The sequence below is a fragment of the Stegodyphus dumicola genome, chromosome X1 (assembly GCF_044657685.1).
Source record: "Stegodyphus dumicola isolate Sdum_Otavi_A_Nest chromosome X1, ASM4465768v1".
NCBI lineage: Eukaryota > Metazoa > Arthropoda > Arachnida > Araneae > Eresidae > Stegodyphus > Stegodyphus dumicola.
In genome coordinates, this window is record NC_140780.1 from 97,228,790 (window position 1) to 97,251,490 (window position 22,701).

General features: G+C 31.8%; 1 protein-coding gene across 1 annotated transcript in view; it reads left to right on the top strand.

Annotated features, from left to right (window-relative positions):
* LOC118204753 (lipopolysaccharide-induced tumor necrosis factor-alpha factor homolog) overlaps window positions 1-22,701 on the top strand; it is a 78,084-nt gene that overhangs the window by 16,720 nt on the left and 38,663 nt on the right. Inside the window, exon 3 of the mRNA XM_035377047.2 lies at window positions 14,682-14,759. Coding sequence (XP_035232938.1) covers window positions 14,682-14,759 — 78 coding nt within the window. The remainder of the gene's footprint in view (window positions 1-14,681; window positions 14,760-22,701) is intronic.

Sequence of the window (22,701 nt, forward strand, 5' to 3'; positions counted from 1 at the left end):
TATAATGTAATAGATGATTTAGAGGTAAAAGTTTTTGGATGTTTTATTTATTTTATATGTGGAAATGTTCATATTTGTAAGGGGTAAATACTTTTTCGCGATCAGGTAATTTCATATATGTTCTTTTTACCTGGTTTAAAGATTGAGAAAATTGTCATGTATTTTCGTGAAATTTTTCTAATTTATGAGAAAAAAGCAGTGTACATGGATATAGTGAAGAGTGTGCGCAATGCCATTTATGTGCAATTCTGGGATGTTTTTTTAAGTAAAAATAAGTCGGCGTGTACATGGTTTATGTGTATGTGTTATTTTGAAAAACGCATAAGGAGTATGGTATTGTGCACTTTTTCCCAATTTTGCAGTAAATATTTGTCATGATTAAGCAGTTTTGTTTGATAAAATTTCTAGCATAAGTGTAATTCGGCTAGTAGATTGTTGGAAGAAGTGTTCAGTAGATAAAAAGAAAAGAAACATGTCTGTACTTCGTGAAGACAAAATGGTGGCGGGGGGAAAAAATAGAGGGTTGCTGTTGGAGAGTTGGTTGCCAAATTTTCGCCAAAAAATCGCCAAGTTACCATAATGTAAAGATCAACCCGTTTTGTTTTTGGAGTAAGATCGCCATAGTTTTAATTTTTTGATAGGTAACTGTGTTATTGAGTTTCTTTTTAATCAGATTAGAGTAGAAAACCTTTCAAAGTTGTTACTGGCTTTGTCTATTTTTGTAATGGTGAAAAGATCCTTTAAAAGTTTAATTTTCTTGTCTAAATCTTGTTTATTATGTGTGCTATTTTAAGTACGTATGCTTAAATAAGCCTTCTGAAGTGGCGGAGAAGTTTGTCTTGTAGAGCTATTAGGATTATTTTGAAGCCGGAGAGATGAAAAATGAGCAACGGCTTCACTGGGAATCGAACCACTGACCTCTGAAATATGCACTCAGCGTGCAGACCACCACACCACAAAGGCATACTAAGAAGGCAGGAGAAATACCTTATAGTCTTTCTAATATGGGTTAAGTAGTAGTAGGTAAGATAGTTTTATAGCTGGAGAACACTATGAAAGCTTCTAGATCTTTTTCGAATTGTTGGATGCAGAATTTTTTGCTAACTTTGAAAGTGGATTGAACTATGGTGACATGATTCATTAATTGCCTTAAATTTCTATCTCCTATAATTTCCAAACTTCTTGTTATAATATGTTGGTGATGTTGATCTACAAAAAGACTATAGTCGCGAAGTTTGCAGTTTCAAGTATCTGGAGCGTCAAACTCATAGTGGTTAATGATTAAGCTACCTAGTGTTATTTCATATTCATAGCTTGGCTACTGCCTGTACATTATCAGAAAACAGATGTTGGTGTAGGTGAAAGATCTTATTAATTTTTAATAGATTAATAAACAGGATGCTTGAAGTGAATAGTACAAAAAATGTTTATTTTTAAAAAACGTGTTGCTATGTGTTTGTACTTACCTAAGTCTATTATAAGGTCTGTTATAAAGTCTATTATAAGGTATATAACTGGAGGCCTTTGTATTTAAATTGAAAGTGGTAAAGCAATTGCTTAAGGATTTTGTGTTTGAAGGCGTGTAGTGAATTAATTACTTTTGGTGAAAAAATGCTGTTGAAAAAATTAAGAAATTTGGTAATCAAGTTTTCAAAATCTAAATTAAGGAAATGATTTTTTATCTCCTCTTTTTGTTGTTTTTGTAGTGAATCTTCCAGATTTACTGTAAACTGAAATGTCTTTATCTTTTAAATTATTCTGTAGGTAACAAAGAATTGAGCCCGTACGGGTAAAGTGATTTATTTTGTAATATGTAAATGGATTCTTTAAAATATCTTATTTTGGTGTCGGGAATAATATCCAAAATAGTAATACTAATTTGTTTGAAATCGTGCAATTGAAAATGTTCTAGAAACACAGTATTATTATTGGCATCTTTCTGTTGCTTATGAGGCAGAAGTTAAAATTTTTTTAATGTGAGCTTGGTGGTTATTAATCCTAATGTTAAGTTTGTTCTTGGTCTGTCCAATGTAAACTAAGTTACATTTATTACAGGTGATTTTGTAGATACAGTTAAATGCTTTTAGTAGTGTCTGATGTTGTCTTTTATTGAGCGGAGAACTGGTATTTAACTTACATGGCTTTCAAAGCGAATTTTTACATTTGACTATTTCAATTGACTTTAACTGAGCGCAGCTATAAAAGTAAAGAGGAAGCTAACCTACTTTACACTTAGTCTTTTGGAAAGAAAACTAAAACCTAATAATTGATCACTATTACAGGGAAAAACCTGAAAACTTTTAGGGAAAAACCTTGAAAACTTGCCAATCAACATAAAAATATGTCAAAAACAAAAATTAAACCTGTCCTGCACTATAGCTGCTGGATTGAAGTAAATTAAACTTAAAGCAATCAAAATTAAAATTAAATTAGAATCAAAGCAATGCAGTTGCAATTACCAAACGATTTAACCTGCTGTGGCAGTTTAATTCTTTTTCTGGCACTTGATTTTGTTGAACCTTTTGGTGTGGTTACTTTGTTGGGACAGAATCAACAAAAAGAAAAAAACAGGGGTAACCGTTTGTGACCTTGAGCAAGCATTCTGGAGCGAAGTGGTCCATGCTGTCTGAGTTCACTGACTTGTCTTGGGAGATGAGAGCTGCACATGGCTAGGTGTTAGAGTTACCTAACCAGTGGTTTTAGATTGTTAGGTGTTAGAGTCACGTGATTCCAATAGCCAATCATTGCTTTCTGGTTTGACAGGCTCAAAACTTTTCCCACTTTTGTATTTATTCTACTCCTAGTGTTAATGCTGTCGAATTTTCATAGCCTATGGGCTATTTGGTGCAAAAAGAATTTAAGAAATGGAAATGCACCATACAGTGTTTCATTGTGCTTTTATTAAATTATCTTAAGTAATATAGTGTCCTTTGTGAGTCTTATTGTCAGGTGAGTAAAATTTGTGCAGTGTTTTGATTTACATAAGCCATGAGGTTTGATATTCGATAACTTTGGCATTAGTGATTGTTATGCCAAATTTCTTAATTTCCATTATGGAACATTACTGAAAATAATACTTTCTGTAAATGAGCATGATTTTATGAGAATTGGAGTGCATTATTATTATTAAATTGTTATTGTTAGGTAGGGCCCTTAATCGTTAAACTTTATTTTGTGATAATATAAATTTTTGCAAGAGAAATTATATCAGTGTATTAATGCAGTCAAAAGTCTTTAATCCGGACCTCAAGGCTACAAACTTTCTGCATATGCGTTAATGCATTTTGCTTAACCTTTATAAAATACCTTTACGCATGTGCATAATACGTTTACGCGTGCGCGTTTAATGTGTAACAGACAGTATAAGCTAAGCTAAAATTATCTATTTCAGTTAATGTTGCAGAATGTGTTGTTCCTTAATCTTCGAATTGGATCCGGCTTATTATTTTTTGCAGACTGTTAAAGCAATTTTATAAAAAGTAAGCATGAACTTTCGATTACGTTAAAACGAGTTTCTAATTCTGGAGCTGCCAAAGGATCTGCAGGAAAGCATGTTTCGATGTCCATTAAACAAAAAGTGGAACTTCTGAAAAAAAAAAAAAAAAAAAAAAGGATAAAGGCATGAAGAAAGTGACAGAGAGGTGATTTGTTTCTGTAACCATTCTGAAATCCGTTTATCAATTTCACGCTGCTCTGCGGAGGGGGGGGGGAGAACATCGCGATGCGTAATGAAGTGGAAGTTGATCTGTCAGCACTGTCCTCATCTTCAGGCCAGATGTTTTTATTTTATTCGGCTTATATTTCCTCACTAAATGTAGTGTTTCGTCTCGATGTACTCCGATATAATTTAAATCAATTTCCTCGTCATTATAAATATCACGAATACAAATCAAATAGTTTTCTGGTTGCAATTTTCTAATTTTGACTATGCGTAATGTATGCTTTACGCATGCACGCGTCGAAAGAAATGTTTAATAAAATAAACAAATAAATATTAAGCTCTTTTTTTTGTAAATTTTGATACCCTTTAGATAATAATTTCTCTTTATTTCATAAATTATGGTTTCATATTTTTAATTTTATAATTTTTGCATGCCATCTTACTAGATTTAAACTGATGATCTATAATCCGGAATCGCCGAAGTCCCGACAAGTCCGGATTAAAGACTTTTGACTGTATAATTTCAGATTTCCTCCAAGAAAAAATGGAAAAAAGAAAGCAAACTTCTCTGCTGAATTATCTTTCTAGCCATCCCCACCCACCCCAAAAAATATTGGGACCAGCATAGTTGAGTATAGATAGTGGTGGTAGTAGTAGATAGCTGTGTTTCAATGATGGATAATGCCTATCTAATTCTAGTTAGTGCAGTAATCACTGTTCTAATAATAATAAAAATAATGAGGAGAGTTTGTTGTTCTCTCAAAATTTACACATAGAGGACAATGACATTATGCTACTGGGGAGGGGGGAAAAACACCTCACAAGATAACCACCCAAAAAAAAAAAAAAAAAAAAAAAAAAAAAAAAAAACCTTAGGCTTAGATTATATATTTGGAGTTATTGAAACTTGCATGGAAACCATCTGAAAATTGAAAGTTCCTATCAAGTAGTGCTTCAAGTGAAAGTTCTCCAGAAACTCAGTATTCATGGTTCAGGAAGTATCCTTCATACTACAAGTAGAAGATGCCACATACTGCAAATATTGTGTATTTTTTGTTATGCATGATGTTGGATGCATATCTTCACAGCATATATGCTATTTGGTGCAAGAAGGATTTAAGAAATGGAAATGCCTTAGGATATTTCGGTAACTATAATACCTTGGAGTGTCACAGAAATTCGTTTTTACATTGCACTAACTTAAATATCTACAACAAACAAAAATCTTCGGATATTTTACCGGATGAGAATAAAATGATCAAAATATATACAAACATATGTATTTTTATTTGTGAGAAAGCAAAGTTTTCATTATTTATTGTCAAGTGTTTCCCCTCACTTTGGAAGTTTTCTATGAAAACTTAAAATGGTTTCATAATTTATTTTTAGTTTAATTTAAAATAAGTTATGATTAATTAACCTATTAAAATTATTTGAAATAAATGTCATCTGAAAATGTAATATTTTGCTGTCAGTATTACAAAGTGTAACCAACAGAAATTTTCATATTTACATATTATCCCATCAAGTGTGAAACTGTTTTCAAGCAGAGCAATTTAGCACTAGTTAAAGATAAGTGCGACATAACAACGTGCTCATGACATCTGCACTTTCATTTGATGTAACCACAAATGATTCTCGATAAGCCACTTTTCTGTTTTGAAAGCGGATAACTAATTGCGTTGCAATAAGGGAAACTGTGATAAGAGAATATCCATTTGAATAGGTACTTGGCTAGAGGGATCTGGAATTACATTTGTAACTGCACGTTAGTTCATTTACAGTTGATGAAGGGAATTAGCATCTGTTAAATGGAGGGGGGAAAACTGCAGAATATGGATTTGTGCCAAGAAAATCACCATCTGTGGGAAAGAAAGGAAATGAAAAGAAATCTTAAAAAATTATGTAATCAAGAAATAATGATAATACAGTGACATTTAATTCCCAAAGATAATCCTTTCTGAAAGTGACCAGAATCTCTTAGAACATAAATGAAACATCACTGTAATCATTACATAAATAAAACATTGCTACAGTGTAATAAATTTAATAATAATACATAATGCTTATAATATTATAATGAAACACAAAGATTTACATGTGACATACCAAACGTTCTTTCTTGACTCAATTTAAGATTTTATGACTCTTATTTATAGATTATTATTATTTACTCTTATACTTTCTCATTATTATCTCATTAATCACTCTTATTATTTCTGACACTGTCGTCTTATAATTATCCTTATATCCTATATCTAATTCTTCGGGTCTTGTAACCTTAGATAGACTCTGTATAATAATTTTATATAAATCTTTAACATACAGGTATCAATTTAACTCTTATAAATCAGCATTGTTAAAAAATTTCATCTTGGTGCATAAGTATTGAAATAGTCACTGTTATGTACAAGTAATTATAAGCAGTTGTTATATAACTGATCTATCAGGACTAAATGTCCTGATACAAAATATAAAAATACCACTAAAAGTACTGATTTTACCCTATATTTACAACATCAGATGAAATATGTATCATGCAATATTTAGCTGTATAAATAAAACTTTTACATAGTCCTGTATTAAAAAATGCCTCCTAGATATTTCTGCTCAGTGTTACACACATTTCTTATAAAACCTAACTTTTAACTCCTGCATAAAAATCCAATTTAATGATTATGCATGTATGATCATATTTATTTACAAGCAATCCTGCTTACAATAAAATTAACAATATCTACACAAATAGATTAATTAAGCATACAGTACTGTGACTTATTTTCTGCAGCACAGCTAATTTTCAGTTAGCATTAGAAAGTAATGTTTAACTATTACTAGCCCAGAAGGGCTGTTAGTCTTGCAGCAGCATTTTGCTTTAAGTCAGTATAAATGGCTGCATAACTTTTCAAATTGTTGCCACCAAATATTGTTGCTCTGTACTGTATTTAAAGAAATTAAATAATGAAGAATCGGCATGAATGTTTGTATTTTTCTTGCATTGTAAAAAAACAACAATACCTAGAGCCATCAAATTTTGAATAACATAATCCTGCACCAGCATATGGGCACCTGAAAGCTAAATTCTTTAATTTTAAATTTGTTTTATTATCTATTTCATATTTTTTAAACTTTAACAAATTTTTTATTAAGAACCTTGATGATTTAAAAGCAAGCGGTGGTACTACACCGTACAGAATAAAATATTTTTATCTCCAGCATGCGAGACTTCTAACGGAAACTCTAATAATATGCAGTTTTTAAGTACTTTTAGCCCAAATGCTCTGAAAACATGTATGGATGTGTAAATTAAAAAAGTGGCCCCTTTGGACGTAGTATAAAATCTGAAAGCTTTCCGATTTTTTTTTATAATATTTAATGCTTATTTATTTGTTCAAAATGTTATTAATTCTAACATAACCTCAGAAAGTGTAATGATTGAACAATATTTGAAAGCAATGCTAAAATGTTATGAGTACTTCATCCAAATTTTTTGATTGAAAAGCTATGGCTTTAATTGTCTTGTGAAACCTTTCAATTATTTTTTCGAAATTCATACATATATAAAGAATATTACATCTCGAGCAACTGATTTTACAACGAAACTGTCCTAAGACAACCAATCACAACTCCAAATAGTATCAATAGCTTTTGGATGTGGTTGTCATGATTTCAAGTGTTATAATTTATTACGTTCTAGAAATATGTGTCATTGTCAGTCCTTTTTGTTGTAAGAAGTCATTAGCATAAGAAGTTGCATTTCATCTAAATAGTTACTTAAGATTTAAAAAAAAAAAAAATTCTTATTTTTATCTTGGATTTACAGGATTAACACAGGATTGTGTAAATACTATTATGTATTTGGAGTACTGTTAAAAAATATTAAGTCAAACTCTGATAATGATGAAATCAAAAAATAGTTTAATTTTAACATCATAGTGAAACTATGCAAATATAATACAGTCAAAAGTCGTTAATCCGGACTCGTCGGGACTTCGGCGATTCCGGATTATCTATTTTTCCGGATTATAGATCATCAGTTTAAATCTGGTAGAATGGCATGCAGATATAAAAGTAAAAATATGAAACCGTAATTTACGAAATAAAGAACAATTATAATCTAAAGGGTATCAAAATTTACAAAAAAAAAAGCTTAATATTTTTATTTGTTTACTTTATTAAACACTTTCAATGTAAGTTGTTTCAGTTGCTTCGTTTTTTATGTGATAATACATTCTCTTTAATTCTATAAACAGACATAATTTCTTGTTCAGTTACAAAGTTCCGCTGTTCAAGTCCTATAATTGCTGTGTCGAGAATACCGACTAATTTGTCAATCGAAATTTTTTCGTTTTCAATAACCTCTGTCACTTTCTTCGCTATCGGAAGCGAATTATAATGACGAGGCATTTGATTTAAATCATATCAAAGACGGAGTACATCGAGATGAAATACTACATTGAGTAAGCAATTATAAGCCAAATAAAATAAAAACATCTGCTCTTAAGATAAGGATAGTGCTGATAAATCAACTTCCAATTCATTGCACGCCGCCGCGGCGTTAAAAATAAACAAAGTTTAGATAAACAAACGTTTAAGTTTAGATAAACAAAGAATATGCCTTTATCCATTTTTTGCAGCAATTCCATTTTTTGTTTAATGGACTCCGAAAGATGCTTTTGCTTTGTATATCCTTTACATATTAGTAAATATATATCTGAAATTCTATTTGACATAATCGAAAGTTCAAGCTTACTTTTATAAAATTGCTCTAACAGTCTGCAAAAAATAATAATCCGGGTCCAATTTGAAGATTAAGGAACAACGCAATCTGCAACATTAACTGAAATAGATAATTAGATAATTTTAGCTTAGCTTATCCCGTCCGTTATACATTAAACGCGCATTCGTAAACGTATTTTGCGCACGTGCACACGCAAATTCGCAGCAGTAAAAGTCTTACGCGCATGCGTCAATGACGCATGCGCAGAAAGTTTGTAGCTTTGATGTCCGGATTATAGATCATTCCGGATTATGGGTGTCCAAATTAACGACTTTTGACTGTATAACTATGTAAATATTACAAATACATCATAGTAAACTGTGCAAACTTTGTGTAATATAATGTAACCATGCAACTTCTACTGTCATAATTGTAAAGAAAAGTAGGTCAAAGAGAGTAATCGAAAGAACTGTTATATTTAAGTGCAATTATGATCATCAAAATTTTTGCTTAATGCTTTAGTATAGTATGCAAAAGATTCCTTGGTTTCCTATTTGCATGCTTACATCATTCAGTAACTAGTATACATACTATGCTTGTTTCATTGAGAAAAGTGTGACTTACCTTTTTGATCTGCTAAATAAAATTAGCTCATTAAAAAAATATGCTTTTAATTCAAAGATATTACACTAGCACTAGTTAAAAAATTCAGTATTGAATCATGTGAGAACTTTTGAAACTGCAAGTAAAATTCACATTGTCTAAATATACACAAATTTATGATAAAGTGTCTACATAAGCTGTGGCAAAATTTAAATTAAAATATTTTTTTAATTAATCTGATATGTAGCATTTAGAAGTACAGTTTTAATAAAATATAAAAGCATATTTGTTCATTTGGCATAAGAGTAAATTGTTTCTGTTTCTTTAAACACCATGATAAATGTATCATGTCACTGTTATCTGAAATGTAAAAGCAGAAACTGGAAAGTTAGTTCACACAATAACTACATTTTAGTCATTTGAATGTATATTGGTGGACAAAATTAAGAGATGGATAATTTTTCCCCAAATATTTTGAGAAATACCAGATAGAAATAGATGAAGTTAGGTATAGATATAGTTTATTGTATGACTATAATGTGTACAAAATAACAACTGAAATGCCATTCATTAGCACGAGTTGTGGCCCAGAGCCCAATGTGGTCCAAATTTGAGTTTGAAAATGGCAGTGAAAATGTGCCTAGTATTGTGTGTGGTTGCCTTTGACAGACAGACAGCATGCACAAGGAGTAGGCATGCTGTTAATTAGAGAGTTCAGGAGTCCCTGTGGAAGTTGCACTTCCACAACAGCAGTTTTAACTCCTGAATGGTTCTGGGATATTGCAATAGCCCTCGCAAGAGCATCCCAAGCATGTTCAATGGGATTAAGGTCAGGAGATTTGGCTGGCCGATTCATTCAGTGAATATCCTCACTTTCCAGATAGTCATCAATCAGGTGGGTCTGTGTGGTCTTGCATTGTCATCCATAAAAGTGAACTCAGGACTAACAGCAGCCCTGAAAAGTTGCACATAGGGCTCTAAGATCTCATGCCTGTACCTCTAGGCATTTATGGAACCACTGTCAAACACATCAAACACATGGAGCAGTGTGCAGGTATCTTACATGATCCCTGCCCAGACCATCACTCCTCCACCACAATATTGGTTCCTTTCCATGATGTTGCCGGGATGGTATCAGATTCCAGGTTCCCTCCATATCAATAATTTCCAACAATTAGGTGGTAGAATAGAAGAGAAACACGTGATAATCAGATAATCAGGTGGTAGACTGAATTTGCACTCAACTGTGAAGAGAACATTAGCCCATTGAAGCTGTGTCCAGTGTTGGTGTTGTATTCAGCATTGCAAATGCTCTCTCTTGTTGGAGTGAGTGAGTGGGATACAAATAGGCATACAGTCCTGTCTCATGGAGCCTTCTGGCAACTGTCTTCCTTGCAATTGATGTTCTTGTGGCAGTAGTGATGTCGTGAGACAGTTGTGGTTGTAAATGTCTTCTGATGCTTGGCTGAAAGTACCAAATACCGGTCATCATTTCTGGACACTGTCGCGTTGTTTCTTAACTGATTCCACAAATTAGAGATGACACTTGGTGTTATATCAAGTTCTCTTCCAACCTGAGCTTGGGATTGCCCTGCCTCAAGCTTACCCACAATTCTCCATCTCATACCTTCATTTAAGCGATGATGTGTACTCATTTCACCCCCAAAAACAGAAAAAAAAAAAAAAAAGATTATTCAAGAAAGACGAGAAAAATAACCACTGTGTTGTAGAGCGAAATGAGCTGAGCAGCTGGACAGAGACTATTATACTTGATGCTGGCGTAGCAATGCCCACAAGAATACGTAAGCTCATATCAGCTACACCAGTGTTACAGTGACATCATATGGCAACCAGCTGTCCAGGTTTGTGTGGTATTTTAGGAGAAAAGTGGGAAAATGTTTTCTATATTTTAATTTTGTTCACCAGTGTATTTCAGAATCATTTGTAGCCACATATACCATTTTTTAAACCAGTACACTTGCAGAGTCTCCAGTGAAATTTGCTTTCTTGTTGATTAATTTGTAGTTTATGAATTGTCTGTTTATTTGAATTCTTATAATCAGCAGTAAAAATAAGAAAAATTTTATTTATTGTAATTTATTTGCTACTATCAGGACTAGAAATACATAGGCCAAGTCCAAAAAGGGGTGAAAGAAAAGTGCTTCCTATCCAAGAGGAAGAAAACTGTTGTAGAACATATTTAAACAAGGAACCTTTTTTAAAAAAAAATCTATCTGCTTTATCTGTTTTTGTGATGTACTGAACCATCTCCTGGCAACCACCTCTGAAAATGATCAGTATTTTGGAGAACTTAACATCAGCATTGAACATTTTTTCTAAGACAACCATTTATACAAGTGACCAGAATCATTTGAAATCATGGGTAGTTGTTGTAGAAAGTATTCATCATTCATACTGGTAGCAAATCCTCTTTTGGAGATCACCTATCTTAGATGACTATCTTTAAAATGAATTTGTACGTATGAGGACATAAATAAATATTGATATTTTATATAACTTCTCTAAGGTGACTTATGCCAAAAGACCAATGTAATTATAGTCTTCTCTAGGGGCAGTTGTGCTAAAGAGGTAATTTTCAATACCTATCTCTGTTTATGCTCTCAGAAATACTGATATATGTATGTATGTATATCTGTGAACCCTCTCGTTCCTATCTTCCTAAGGTGACCACCTCTCAAAATGAGCAGTATTTCTATGAATATAAGTAAATATTGACCATCACTCTCACAGAAGTTCTGATTCTTCTTTAACTCTTTCTGGTTGCCTTAAAAAAGGTTAATTGTGGATACATCTGTATATATGTGTGTGTGCACATAAAGCATTTAATTTTATTCATTACAAGTATCGACTGTTGTTTTGGACCAAAAAAAAGTAGAAAAGATGGAAGGAAATGAGCATATACAGTAAACCCTCTCTAAGTCAAACACCTGCAATTCCAGGTAACTTTGATCATACTAAAAAGGTTTTGTTCAATGTTGGTGTTTATTTAGCTTCTTCAGAACAGGTTCAGGTGCTTTTGGAGAGGGGGTTATGATGAGGGGGTTCACCCTATGTGTTTTAACTTTAATGTAAAACTTTAATGTGATGTTTTTAACTTAGGAGTAGGAAAAAAATTAGTATAATATAAAAAAATGAAATATGTAATAAAAATTGGGAGGAAAAAATCATAGAGAGTATGAGTACCAGTGACTTTTTCTTTATTGAAACAAACATTTATTTCTATTGTCATTATTTGCAAAAGAATTTTACTGATGTCTGTAAAAAAACCAGCATGAACCCATATACCTACTGACATCCATTGCATTTGTACTAGCAACCTGTAAGAAAACCAGTAAAAGTAAATATAAATCAGTACAACTAGCAGAACATTCTACTGACATTGGTGTTGGTCGCATGGGTGTCAAAGATTCTTTAGTTACCAGTAAGAAAAACCAATATAGAGTTTTATTGTTATCTATGGAGTATTTTTAGCTGGGCACGAGAGCAAAGCTCATTTACAGTTACATGATTTTGATCTGAACTATTCAACTACAACTGTCAATTTCTAACATAACTGTATTTATAGGTTTGTGTTTAGTACTTCTGGAAGCTGTGAAAATAAATCATTTCCAGAGCTTCAAAAATGCTCTTTCAAAAAACTTCTGAAACATTGACATGTTGACAAAAAAATGTCCAAATGTTGCCAATTTGGAGACAAAATAGTCATGATTCATTAAAAGTGTTGTTGCTTATATTTCAGCTTCTGATTCAGCTATTTACATAATTCAAGTGTCAATTACTTCAGAATTACATAAATTTAAATGAAATAAATAATTAGAGACAAAATAAAAATTTGGCTATACAAATTCAACTAAACAGAAAGTCAGAACTATATTACATAACATTTGCTAAATAAATAATAAAAACAGTAATACACTAAAATACAAATAAACCAAGACACAATCAAGTAAACACACATATTTACAAAATTTTAGTAACCTAACGTTATTCATTATAACTCTCTGAAACATGTCTGTGTTTTCTTCAGAAGCTCATATCTGTGCAGTCCTTAGTATTGGTGCTATGCTAAAGGGTCTTTTATCACAAAATTATTGGAACTAACCAGAACCAATTGAAATTAATTAATTAATTATTGACTGATTATACTGATGACTAGAGCATTCAGAAAGGAATGAACTATCATATTTTGTTGTTTACCTTTCCTCTAAGACATCATCAGCCATGGAACCTTGGAGACCAATTAATTATAATTTCTTTCAGAATTTCAAATCTGATTTCTTTCTTATAGTTAGAATGCAAACATTTTTTAACATTGCAGAAGAGTGCTTTTGGGGCTTTCTGAAGTAGTTAGTTCATGTAATTGCAAAGCATTATTATCATTTATGAATAATAGAAAAGTCTTTGTTTAATGAAGCTCCAGTATTTATGTTGAGTGCCACTTCCTTAGTGAGGGTAAATGCAAAACTATGTGAGGATCTTTCTATTCTGAGTAATTTGTTTTCCAAATGCTGCAAAGTCATCAAAGAGTTATTGTGCATGATGATACATGGAAAAAATAATATAAGTAAATTTAATAAATCCCAGGGAGCATCCAAAAAGTAAAATTTCATAGGTATTGAAAACAATAGAAATGTTCATTTCCAGTTTTCCTGGATAAGACTTTCAATCTCAATGCATGCACGTAAGTCGGCACCAAATGACATATTGAGTAAATTTTGGAAGATATCACTTACAATTGCATAATTGTTTCTTCATTGTGCCCCCTTTTATTTTCTAAGCAATGTCTGTCCTTTTCTAATGTTATTTGTAAATATCAGTAGCAAGGCATAATTTCCCCCCTTGAATTTAGCTTTATGTGAGTGTGAGAAGCAGGTTTATATATATATATATATACTGCTCAGACGGTATAGTGGTTAGTGCACTGAGTGCCATAGTTATGGTCTGGGGTTCAAATCTCGGAAAAGGCATGATTGTAACTGTTCATCCCTTCATAGGAGGCAACGGTGGCCACCTATCAGGTGTTTCCATAATGAAATGGCCACCACTTCCGCCCCTTGTAGTGGTGCAAGGCTAATTATAAAGTGCTCTGCCATTAAAAACAAAAGGTTTATATATTTAAGTTTCTAAAGTTCTGTGGTATTCTTTAGGACAATGTCAAAAAGGAACTTTGTTCCAGGTCGGTAAGAAGGTTTTATGATAAAATTATTGTGTACTCTTTAATCTTTAAAGCAACAAAGTTCTAGTGTAGATCAAACTGCTAGGTATTACATTTTCATTAACTGTTTTCTCTGAATAAATTCCATTTTTATGTGTTCAGTGATCTCGATGAATGTAATTTATAGTAGAATGCTTGACTAGTTTTCAGTTCTGTTTTTATTTGCCAAATTCTCGCCTGTGTGAATTGTTATGACTGGGTATTGTAAAGTATGTTTTATTTTAATGTATGTGAAATTTGCAGCTTTTGGAAATAACTTTTATAAACTGTAAACTTCATAGACAAAATCATTAGCACCTCATTTTAATAATATAATGTTTAAAGCAATACTGAAAGTTGTTCTCAGAATAAATTTAAATTATAATTTAAACTGAAGTTGCATTATTAATTGTAATGCTTTTAGGCGAAATGTATTTCCAGAAATTTTGATACTTTCTAAAAAGATGTTTGTTTTTTACAAGCTGCTGGACGGAATATATTTCAAGGGCCAGTCCATCCACCACCTCCAGGTGGTGTTCCTGTTTTTCCAATGGCTCCAGGTCAGATGATTATTTATTGTATTTTATACTTTTTCTCAAACACCAGTTTTTGCACATGATCTTTAATTTTCTGTAAAAACAAAATTGTCTTATTGTAAGGCTTAAGAATGTTACCTGTGGGCCACAGGTAAAATAGTAAAATATATTACGTTTAGTTTTCAAAGACGTGTTTTCTTAGATTGCCTAAAATACTCTTGGCATTTAAAAAGTGGGAATTATCTTTGGAATTAATTTATTTCCGTTATGAAGTTTGACTTTGCTAGCGTAACTTAATTCCAAACTCCTAACATACCGAGAGCAAATTATCACTTTGTCTGTAAAGAACTACAAAGTTTTTAAAAGGTTTTAAACTAAACCTTTATATTGAATAAAAAAAAGCATATATGCACATCTTCGATCAGCCAACTATTTGTGGTGATAAAACAAGTAACAGACAAAAGACTAGTTGCCAAAGGGTACACAATTGATTTAATGTCAAGTTTGCTCAAACTTCTTCCCGGTGTAACAATTTAAATATTGGCAACTATAATGCAAGCGGAAGAATACAATCTTATCTGAGCTAGCTAACCTAGTAACTTGGCCTCAAGAGGCAGAAATATGCTCTATTTAGAGTCTTAACAACCTCAACGTACATACTCCATCTAATTTGCATGTTGGCAAGGAAACTAAAGGGAGAAATGATAGTAAAGATCCAGAACATAAAATAACTAGCTAATGAAAAATATTAATAGTAATTTTACACCCTCTAAGAAAAACTGAAGGTTTTCAAGATTCCAATCACTAATAGTCCTAATATAACATTGTGTGAATATATAATTATTTTCAGAGTTTCCATTTACTGTTTTAATACATGTTTCCAAGAGTATTGAATACTGGACTTTGTAAAATACAGTCGAGGTTTAGTTGTCTTTTGGTTCATTGGTATACATTATATGATCAAGAATATCTGGAAACTGTAGCTCACAAATAAATACAAAATTAATATCATGCGGGTCCCCTTTTTACTGAACGGATAGTTGTAACTCTGTTAGGAATACTATCTACTAACTTTAACTTTATTCAATTAACATTCTTGTAAATGAGCTGTTATCTGTTCTGGCATTCATGTGGAATGACAAGGTCTGGCTCTCAGCTTTGCCTTCTACTTGATTTCATTGTACTTTCAAATGTTAAGTGTTTCAGAGCATGTTCTTCTAGTTTATTCCACTGTTTCAACATTTCATTTTAGCAAGCCAACTGTCTACATTATGTGTTGTATGAACGGAATGTGTTGCTATAGAAATGGTGCCACCTCAAACAGTTGCCATGATGGTGACAAAGCAGAATGATTTTAAATATTACATAAGAGTCTGTGCTCTTAATTTCATTTCTCAGGCCCAAAGAGCTGAATGTGGACTATGCAAAACTGCTTTGAACCTTATTCTTCCATCATAAATTTCTTTCTGGGCTCAATGCAGTTGGTAAGTGTCATTCGCATGACATTCTGCATGCCAGCATTTGTTCATTTGGATTATCAGAAGTGTAATGTGACTGGGTGCCATAGCCACTGAATTTTTATACTGCTATACAAAAGCATAGCATTAGTAGTGCTAATATTTAGTTTATATGCAGGTGCTTATCTTGACTACCTGAAGTTCAGAAATCTTGATAAATTGCTATTATTCTGATGGTGCATTCAGATACTTCTTTAAATTCAATACAGATATTTTCTGCCAATTTCATGCAACTGTGTTCCACAAACTTTGTTAGCAGTGTCTGGTTTCATTCTGACAGATGACATAATCAACCAGGCTGTAGTTGTGCACATTTCTATTTCATTATGCCATACTTAATGCTGGAAATGTTGCTAAATGTCATGAGTAATATGTGGTTAAGTCACTGTGCTCAAATGTCATTTAGCTCTTGTTTTCATCCAATTTTGTGTTCGTCACTTTTCAACGATCGTTGTGAACTTGCTGATTTTCTTTTATACCTAAGTTTGGACTATTCTGTAAGGTAGAATGTACCTTTCAGTGGTTTCTGCATGTTTTTGATAATATGGCATATTAAATTAGCTCTAACAAAATTGAGATATAACAGAGAGAGAAGCCACCAATGCATTGAATTCATTTTAAAACTGTAAAATGTGCTTTTTCCGTTCTTCAATTAATAAACTTTGGTAGTGAATTAGATGTAGAGATATGTTATTTTTTGATTCATGCACATGTACATATCAGTATAAAAGGATTAATTTAATTTATTATTAAGGCAAAGCAAACTCAAGGGCTATCTGTTTATGGGAAGAAATGCCTTTGTGGTGGCCATTTTAAGGGAAAATGGCACATGAAAAAAACCATGAAAACTCCTATGCAGTCAGCCCATCCTATGGAATTCAAAATTCGGCTGAATTACCAGTGTTCAGTGACTTACAACTCCAGGGTTTGTAAGTTCCTTAAAAATTCTTAGATTTTTTTTCACCTTAAAAGTCCTTAATTTTAATCATCTGAAATTTCTGTCTGTTCTTACGACTGCCATTTTGAGTGTGAATTAGCATTTTGGAGGAATATTTTTGGCAATTCACTGACATATATGATTATCTTTTCAATGGGTAGTCAAGTTTCTAAGCAAGAAGTGAAACATAAGCATTTCGTTTTTTCTAATGAAGAGCTCTTAAACAACTTTTCACTTTTGAAAATGTGATTTCCTTTATTAAACGGTTCTGAATTTGGCGACTTACCAACATTTTGGAGATTTTAAGATCAATGTCTATAGAATATTTTTAATTCCGAGATCTGGGAATTTTTGATGATTTTTTTAAAACATTGTAACATTGACAAATGTCATTAAAATAATGGCAATATATTGAAATTGTATTTAAAAACTAACATTAAAATAAAACATTTTTCTTTTTTGCTGTTATATTATAAAGTTTCATTTTGGCAACTTATATAAGATTTGAATCTAAAAAATTAACAAGGTATAATGCTATAAAGTACAATTTACGAAACAGTTCTTAGCAAAAGCAAAATTAGCTATGTAATTAATTAAAAATATCTTTAATTTTTTCTTAATAAGAGTTTTTCCCATGTAATTATCTCAGAATATGCATCAGTTTTCTCTATAAAGTTAATTTTACACTTTTTCCCTCCTCTTTTTTTTTTTTTTTTTCCTTCAAAATATTTGAGGCTTTTTGCTGTTACAGAATTGGTAGGGATAATTTTTCGTTAGGATTTTAGCCATTGCAGCTTGGAAAATTTAGAAGGATTTGAAGGCAAGATTTATAGACCCATGATTCTAGGAGATTCCAGAAATATGTGACAAAACGAAAAATGTCTCCATAGTATTAACTTGTAATGGATGCATTTTACAGAAAGTTTGCGGTGAGTTTCTTACTTTTTGGAGAACGTCTGGAAGAACAATGAAAACATAATATTTGAATGTTTTACTTCTAATACTAGAATCTTTATCTTAACATGTTTATCTTCCCTTTTATTTTCTCTACTTTTCACTAGACACAAGCATGGAAAACATTAAAAATGCATCTAATCTGATCTCATGGACAGGCGTTATGGAAAGGAATTTTTTTAATTAATAAAGAAATTGAAAATTTGCAATTTAAAAGATTCAACTAATATGTCTTAATGCATCATATACAGAGCAGGCGCTAGGCATTTCCCACCTGATGCAATCTCTGTGGATCCTAAATTCTGCTGCTTAGTGCTTTTCTAAATTTTGCTTCCAATGCCTGCTCTAAAATCTAAAAGTTTTGCCATTTCTAGATTTTGTTGCTCGCTGTGTCACTAAATTCTAAAAATTCTGACACCCCCAACTCTGTAACTTTCCCTTACCATATATATTTCATATTTCTTCTGAATGTTCATATTACTAAAGAAATAAAATTAGCAGCTTTTTCTATACATTATAAATGCTTTTATTTTTTTTAGACTAACAGAAATCCTTAATTAAATCCAAAAATTTTAAAATGAAAAGGAAACGTGTTGAAGAAAGAAACTAAATACATAAAGAAAATTATTCTTCAAATATATGTACAGTTATTATCATGTAAATTACCCAGTTGTTTATGATTTCAGCCTTTACTATAATTTCCAGTTTCTGTTTCCTCATATGATAGAGTTACTGAGCCATTTTAAATTTAAATTAAACAGTACAGTCTTTGACCACTAGTCCGCATTTTTAGTTTGAACTTGACTGTTCTTATTTAATTACATCACCATGAGTTATAATTGATTTTGTTAAGCATCAGAACATGCCTTTTATGTTCTAAGTTCTTTTTAAATAAAAGGCTTGTTTAAACCTTTGTCTGACATTGTAGTTACTTTCAGACATGGAGATAATTTGTTTCCCGTCTGTCGGGAGGTTTTGGACTATTTAACTTTTACCGGATCAAGTAAACCCTCATAGGTACACTGTGGAGAGGTTGACAAGTTAGGATATAAAGCACGCAGAAACTAGTGAGAACCTTGGTTTGCGTATTGAGACAATTTTCTGAATGTTAAAAAAGATGCTTAAAGAGAAGTCAATCGATATAAAATAGCCAAAATGTCTGGGAAGACTTCAAATTTAAAAAATGCATAAATATTTTGTCGAGTGTCGTTGTTACAAAAATTAAATGTTTTGTAGCTATTAATGTGTAATTATCCTAATATCATTTAAGAATCAATGTCATAAATTACATGTATTTTAAACTGTGAAATTTTATTAGGTTGTGATTTTAATAGGGCTTTTTTTTAACAAATATTGTTAAAAAATAAAATTTAATAGTGGCCAGATAATCCATAATGACTTAAGTTTACCTAACTACCAAATTTAATTATTTATAACGAACTGCTTGAAAATTATCTCTGCATATTAAAGCGAGCTACTAAATTTAATTTATAATTACTGTGGTCACAAAATAAAACACAACAATGTAAAAATTCATGTAAAACTTATTCTTTGCATCTAGCCAGTCTTAAAATAATACAGAACAAATTATCACTTCTGGTTCTTTAGTGGCTTATTGGAACCTTAAAGTATATTAACTGGGTTACAACCCCTGGAACTCTACACAAACCTACATCACTAACTGTGTCAAACAGAGCCCAACCTAACTTTCAGAACTTTCCAACAGTGCCTCATCAAGCCTTTCAGGTTTGTTCTAATCAGCAGGTCTCTCTCTCAGCAAGCAGCAGCGGTGACAACATCCAGTCTTTTGTTATGAATCATGCTGATTATCATTTTTCTTCTCATTTTAACCTATGCCGCTTGACATAAAATCTACCTGCTATTTACTAAACCTCTAGAATAAGCAAGTATATGACAAAATGAGAAATAAAAAGAAATGAACATAAAGCTAATTGTTAGTAAAACGTAAACAAAATGTCACTTATCTTCTTTCAGATATGTCCAAATATTATGAGTGTAAAATATTTAATGCTACTTAATAAATTTCGTAAAGTTTATTTTATTCTCATACTTATTAATAATTATGTTAATTCAGGTTTTAAAATAATGCATGCTACTTATAGATCTATTTTATTTTTAGGATGATGTTACAAAAGTGAAGTTAAGGCATAGATAATAATTTTAATTGAATTTATTCAGTTCCCATTTGCTCATGGGTCCTTAATGTTTTTCACTAGTGGTCCTTAAAAGTCCTTAATTTCCGTGTGCAGAAATGTGTACGAACCCTGAACCCGCTGCTGGTGGGCTCTTGTAAAAAAGGAAAGCTCATAGCTGTATGAATTCAGTTGCTTTTCAGAGGCTATGCATGTGAAATGGCTTGTGTAAATCTATCTTTTAGAAAAGGATTCCCATTGGGGTTGGTATTTACCTCCTGTGGGGTTGATAAAATTGTAAAGGTTAGTGAAGATCAAGGAGTCAGTTGGGGTTCAAAAGTCAAATATGCACCAATAGTTGATTGACATAAACAAAATCCAGTTGATTACAAAACGAAAGAAAAATGATTATTTAAGTTGATAATTAATTTTTTATTGATATAAAGCTATACTCATTTCCAAATTCTCAAATATAATGAAATTCCATAAAATATCTATCTATGCAATCTATTTCTGAAGAGAATGTATTAAAGACAAACCTAATTGTCATTATTCTATCAAAAGTGATCAAGTGGTTTGTGAGAGGCAAATCAAGGTTACACATCATCTGATGATGAATGAAGTACTTTGTGAAAAGTGAATACCTGAATGAATTTCTGCAATAGAGCATTTGATTTCAATGTTTAAGGACTCAAAACAGTTTGTTATGGCACCAGAGTACTATTTTGAAAAACCTGTGAAGTGGTGAATCATATACGATTTGGAAGCTGTGAGATGTGTGAACATTTCAAGACCAACAGTCTCTATGCTATGGAAACAAATTCAAAACTCTACAACTGTTGTAAGGGGGCCTGGGAAGATCATAAACGAATAACATCTGCTTCTCAAGATCGATTTTGCTTTGTAACAGGAGGTGTATTGCTCAGCAATTAAGTTCAGAGGTTGCAACAGTCACTGCGATTGCTGTATCATGGCAAATGGTATACTGAAGGCTTAATGAAAAAGTATTTTTTGTTAGAATATCAAGGGTACAGTTTTTGCTGTCTTCATGACAAAAAAGTATTGATTTAAATGGTGCAAAGAACATCAAAACTGGAGTAAGCACCAATGATCCCATGTTCTTTTTAGATTTAGTTAAACATCCAATTCTAAATTTGTTTCCATCTGGAGGAAGACAGGAACCTGAAATCTTCCTTTGACAATTTTGGAGCATGACTGATTTGGTAATGTAGGTGTGACAGTATAGGAAAGAATAATGATCAATAGATATACAGCCTTACACGTTTTCAGTAACGGATCTGTGACCAGCCAGAGTTATTGGATGACGTCTTAAGTATAGCTTTTCAGAGGCACTTATGAATTTCACTTTTATTTATGAACGGTAATGCTAGCTATCATCGAGCAAACCTCATTGACAAATTCCTTTAAAGTTCCACATTGAGCAAATATCATGGGTAGCAAAGTTTCATGATCTAAACCCAATAGAGAACTTGAAAAAGCAATTGTACAAAGACATCCTCCTCCTAGAGATGTAAATGCCTGAAGATTGCATTGTTGGAGGAGTTGACCTTAATTCCCTTCTTTGCTGTGTGTTATTTTCAGCATGGAAATGCATTATGATAATGTGTGTACAACTCTAAGATCATATTCCATATTAAATTCAAAAGCCTCAATTTTTTTTAGTTGTTATTTTTCTTGTAATATTGCCATAACATTATAGTTCACAGTTTGAAAATTCTATGATTTCATGCATGTAAGGATAATTTTGGAGATGAGTGCATGTCACATAGTAAGGGAAAAATCATGTAAAATAAATATAAAATAACTATATGCAAAAATTATTTAATATTTCTAAATTAAAAATGTTTTTTAAAATGCATACATTTTTTTTTTTTTTTTTTTTTTTTTTTTTTTTTTTTTTTTTGTACAAGTGCAATATAAAAGTGGAAAACATGGGCATACAAGGGAACACAACCAAAAATGTATAAAGAATGCAAAGTTACTTGCAGAATTTCAAAGATGATTTTAACGTTCACTCCCAGGACATTGAAAATTTGGATGTGCCTGCATGACATAAAACCACTGAACTGCAATATATTTGATCTTGATCTTATAAAGCAAGAAGAGTTGAATGTACAAAGTAGGTTGTTCAAGCATCAATCTTATTTAAAACACATGGGTGTGCTAAGTTTTAGAATTAAAAATCTGAGCAAAATATCTCCAAATGAAAGTTGTTACTGAACCAGAATATATATTTTTAAATGAGGTGATTTAAGTATTAAGTTAAGCAATTTTATGCCACATATTAAAGAATTGGATCAGTATATCAAGCATAACCATCACGTTAATATAAAGTAAACTTTTATGCAATCAGAATCTGTGATTTTGTTTCTGAAAATTTATTT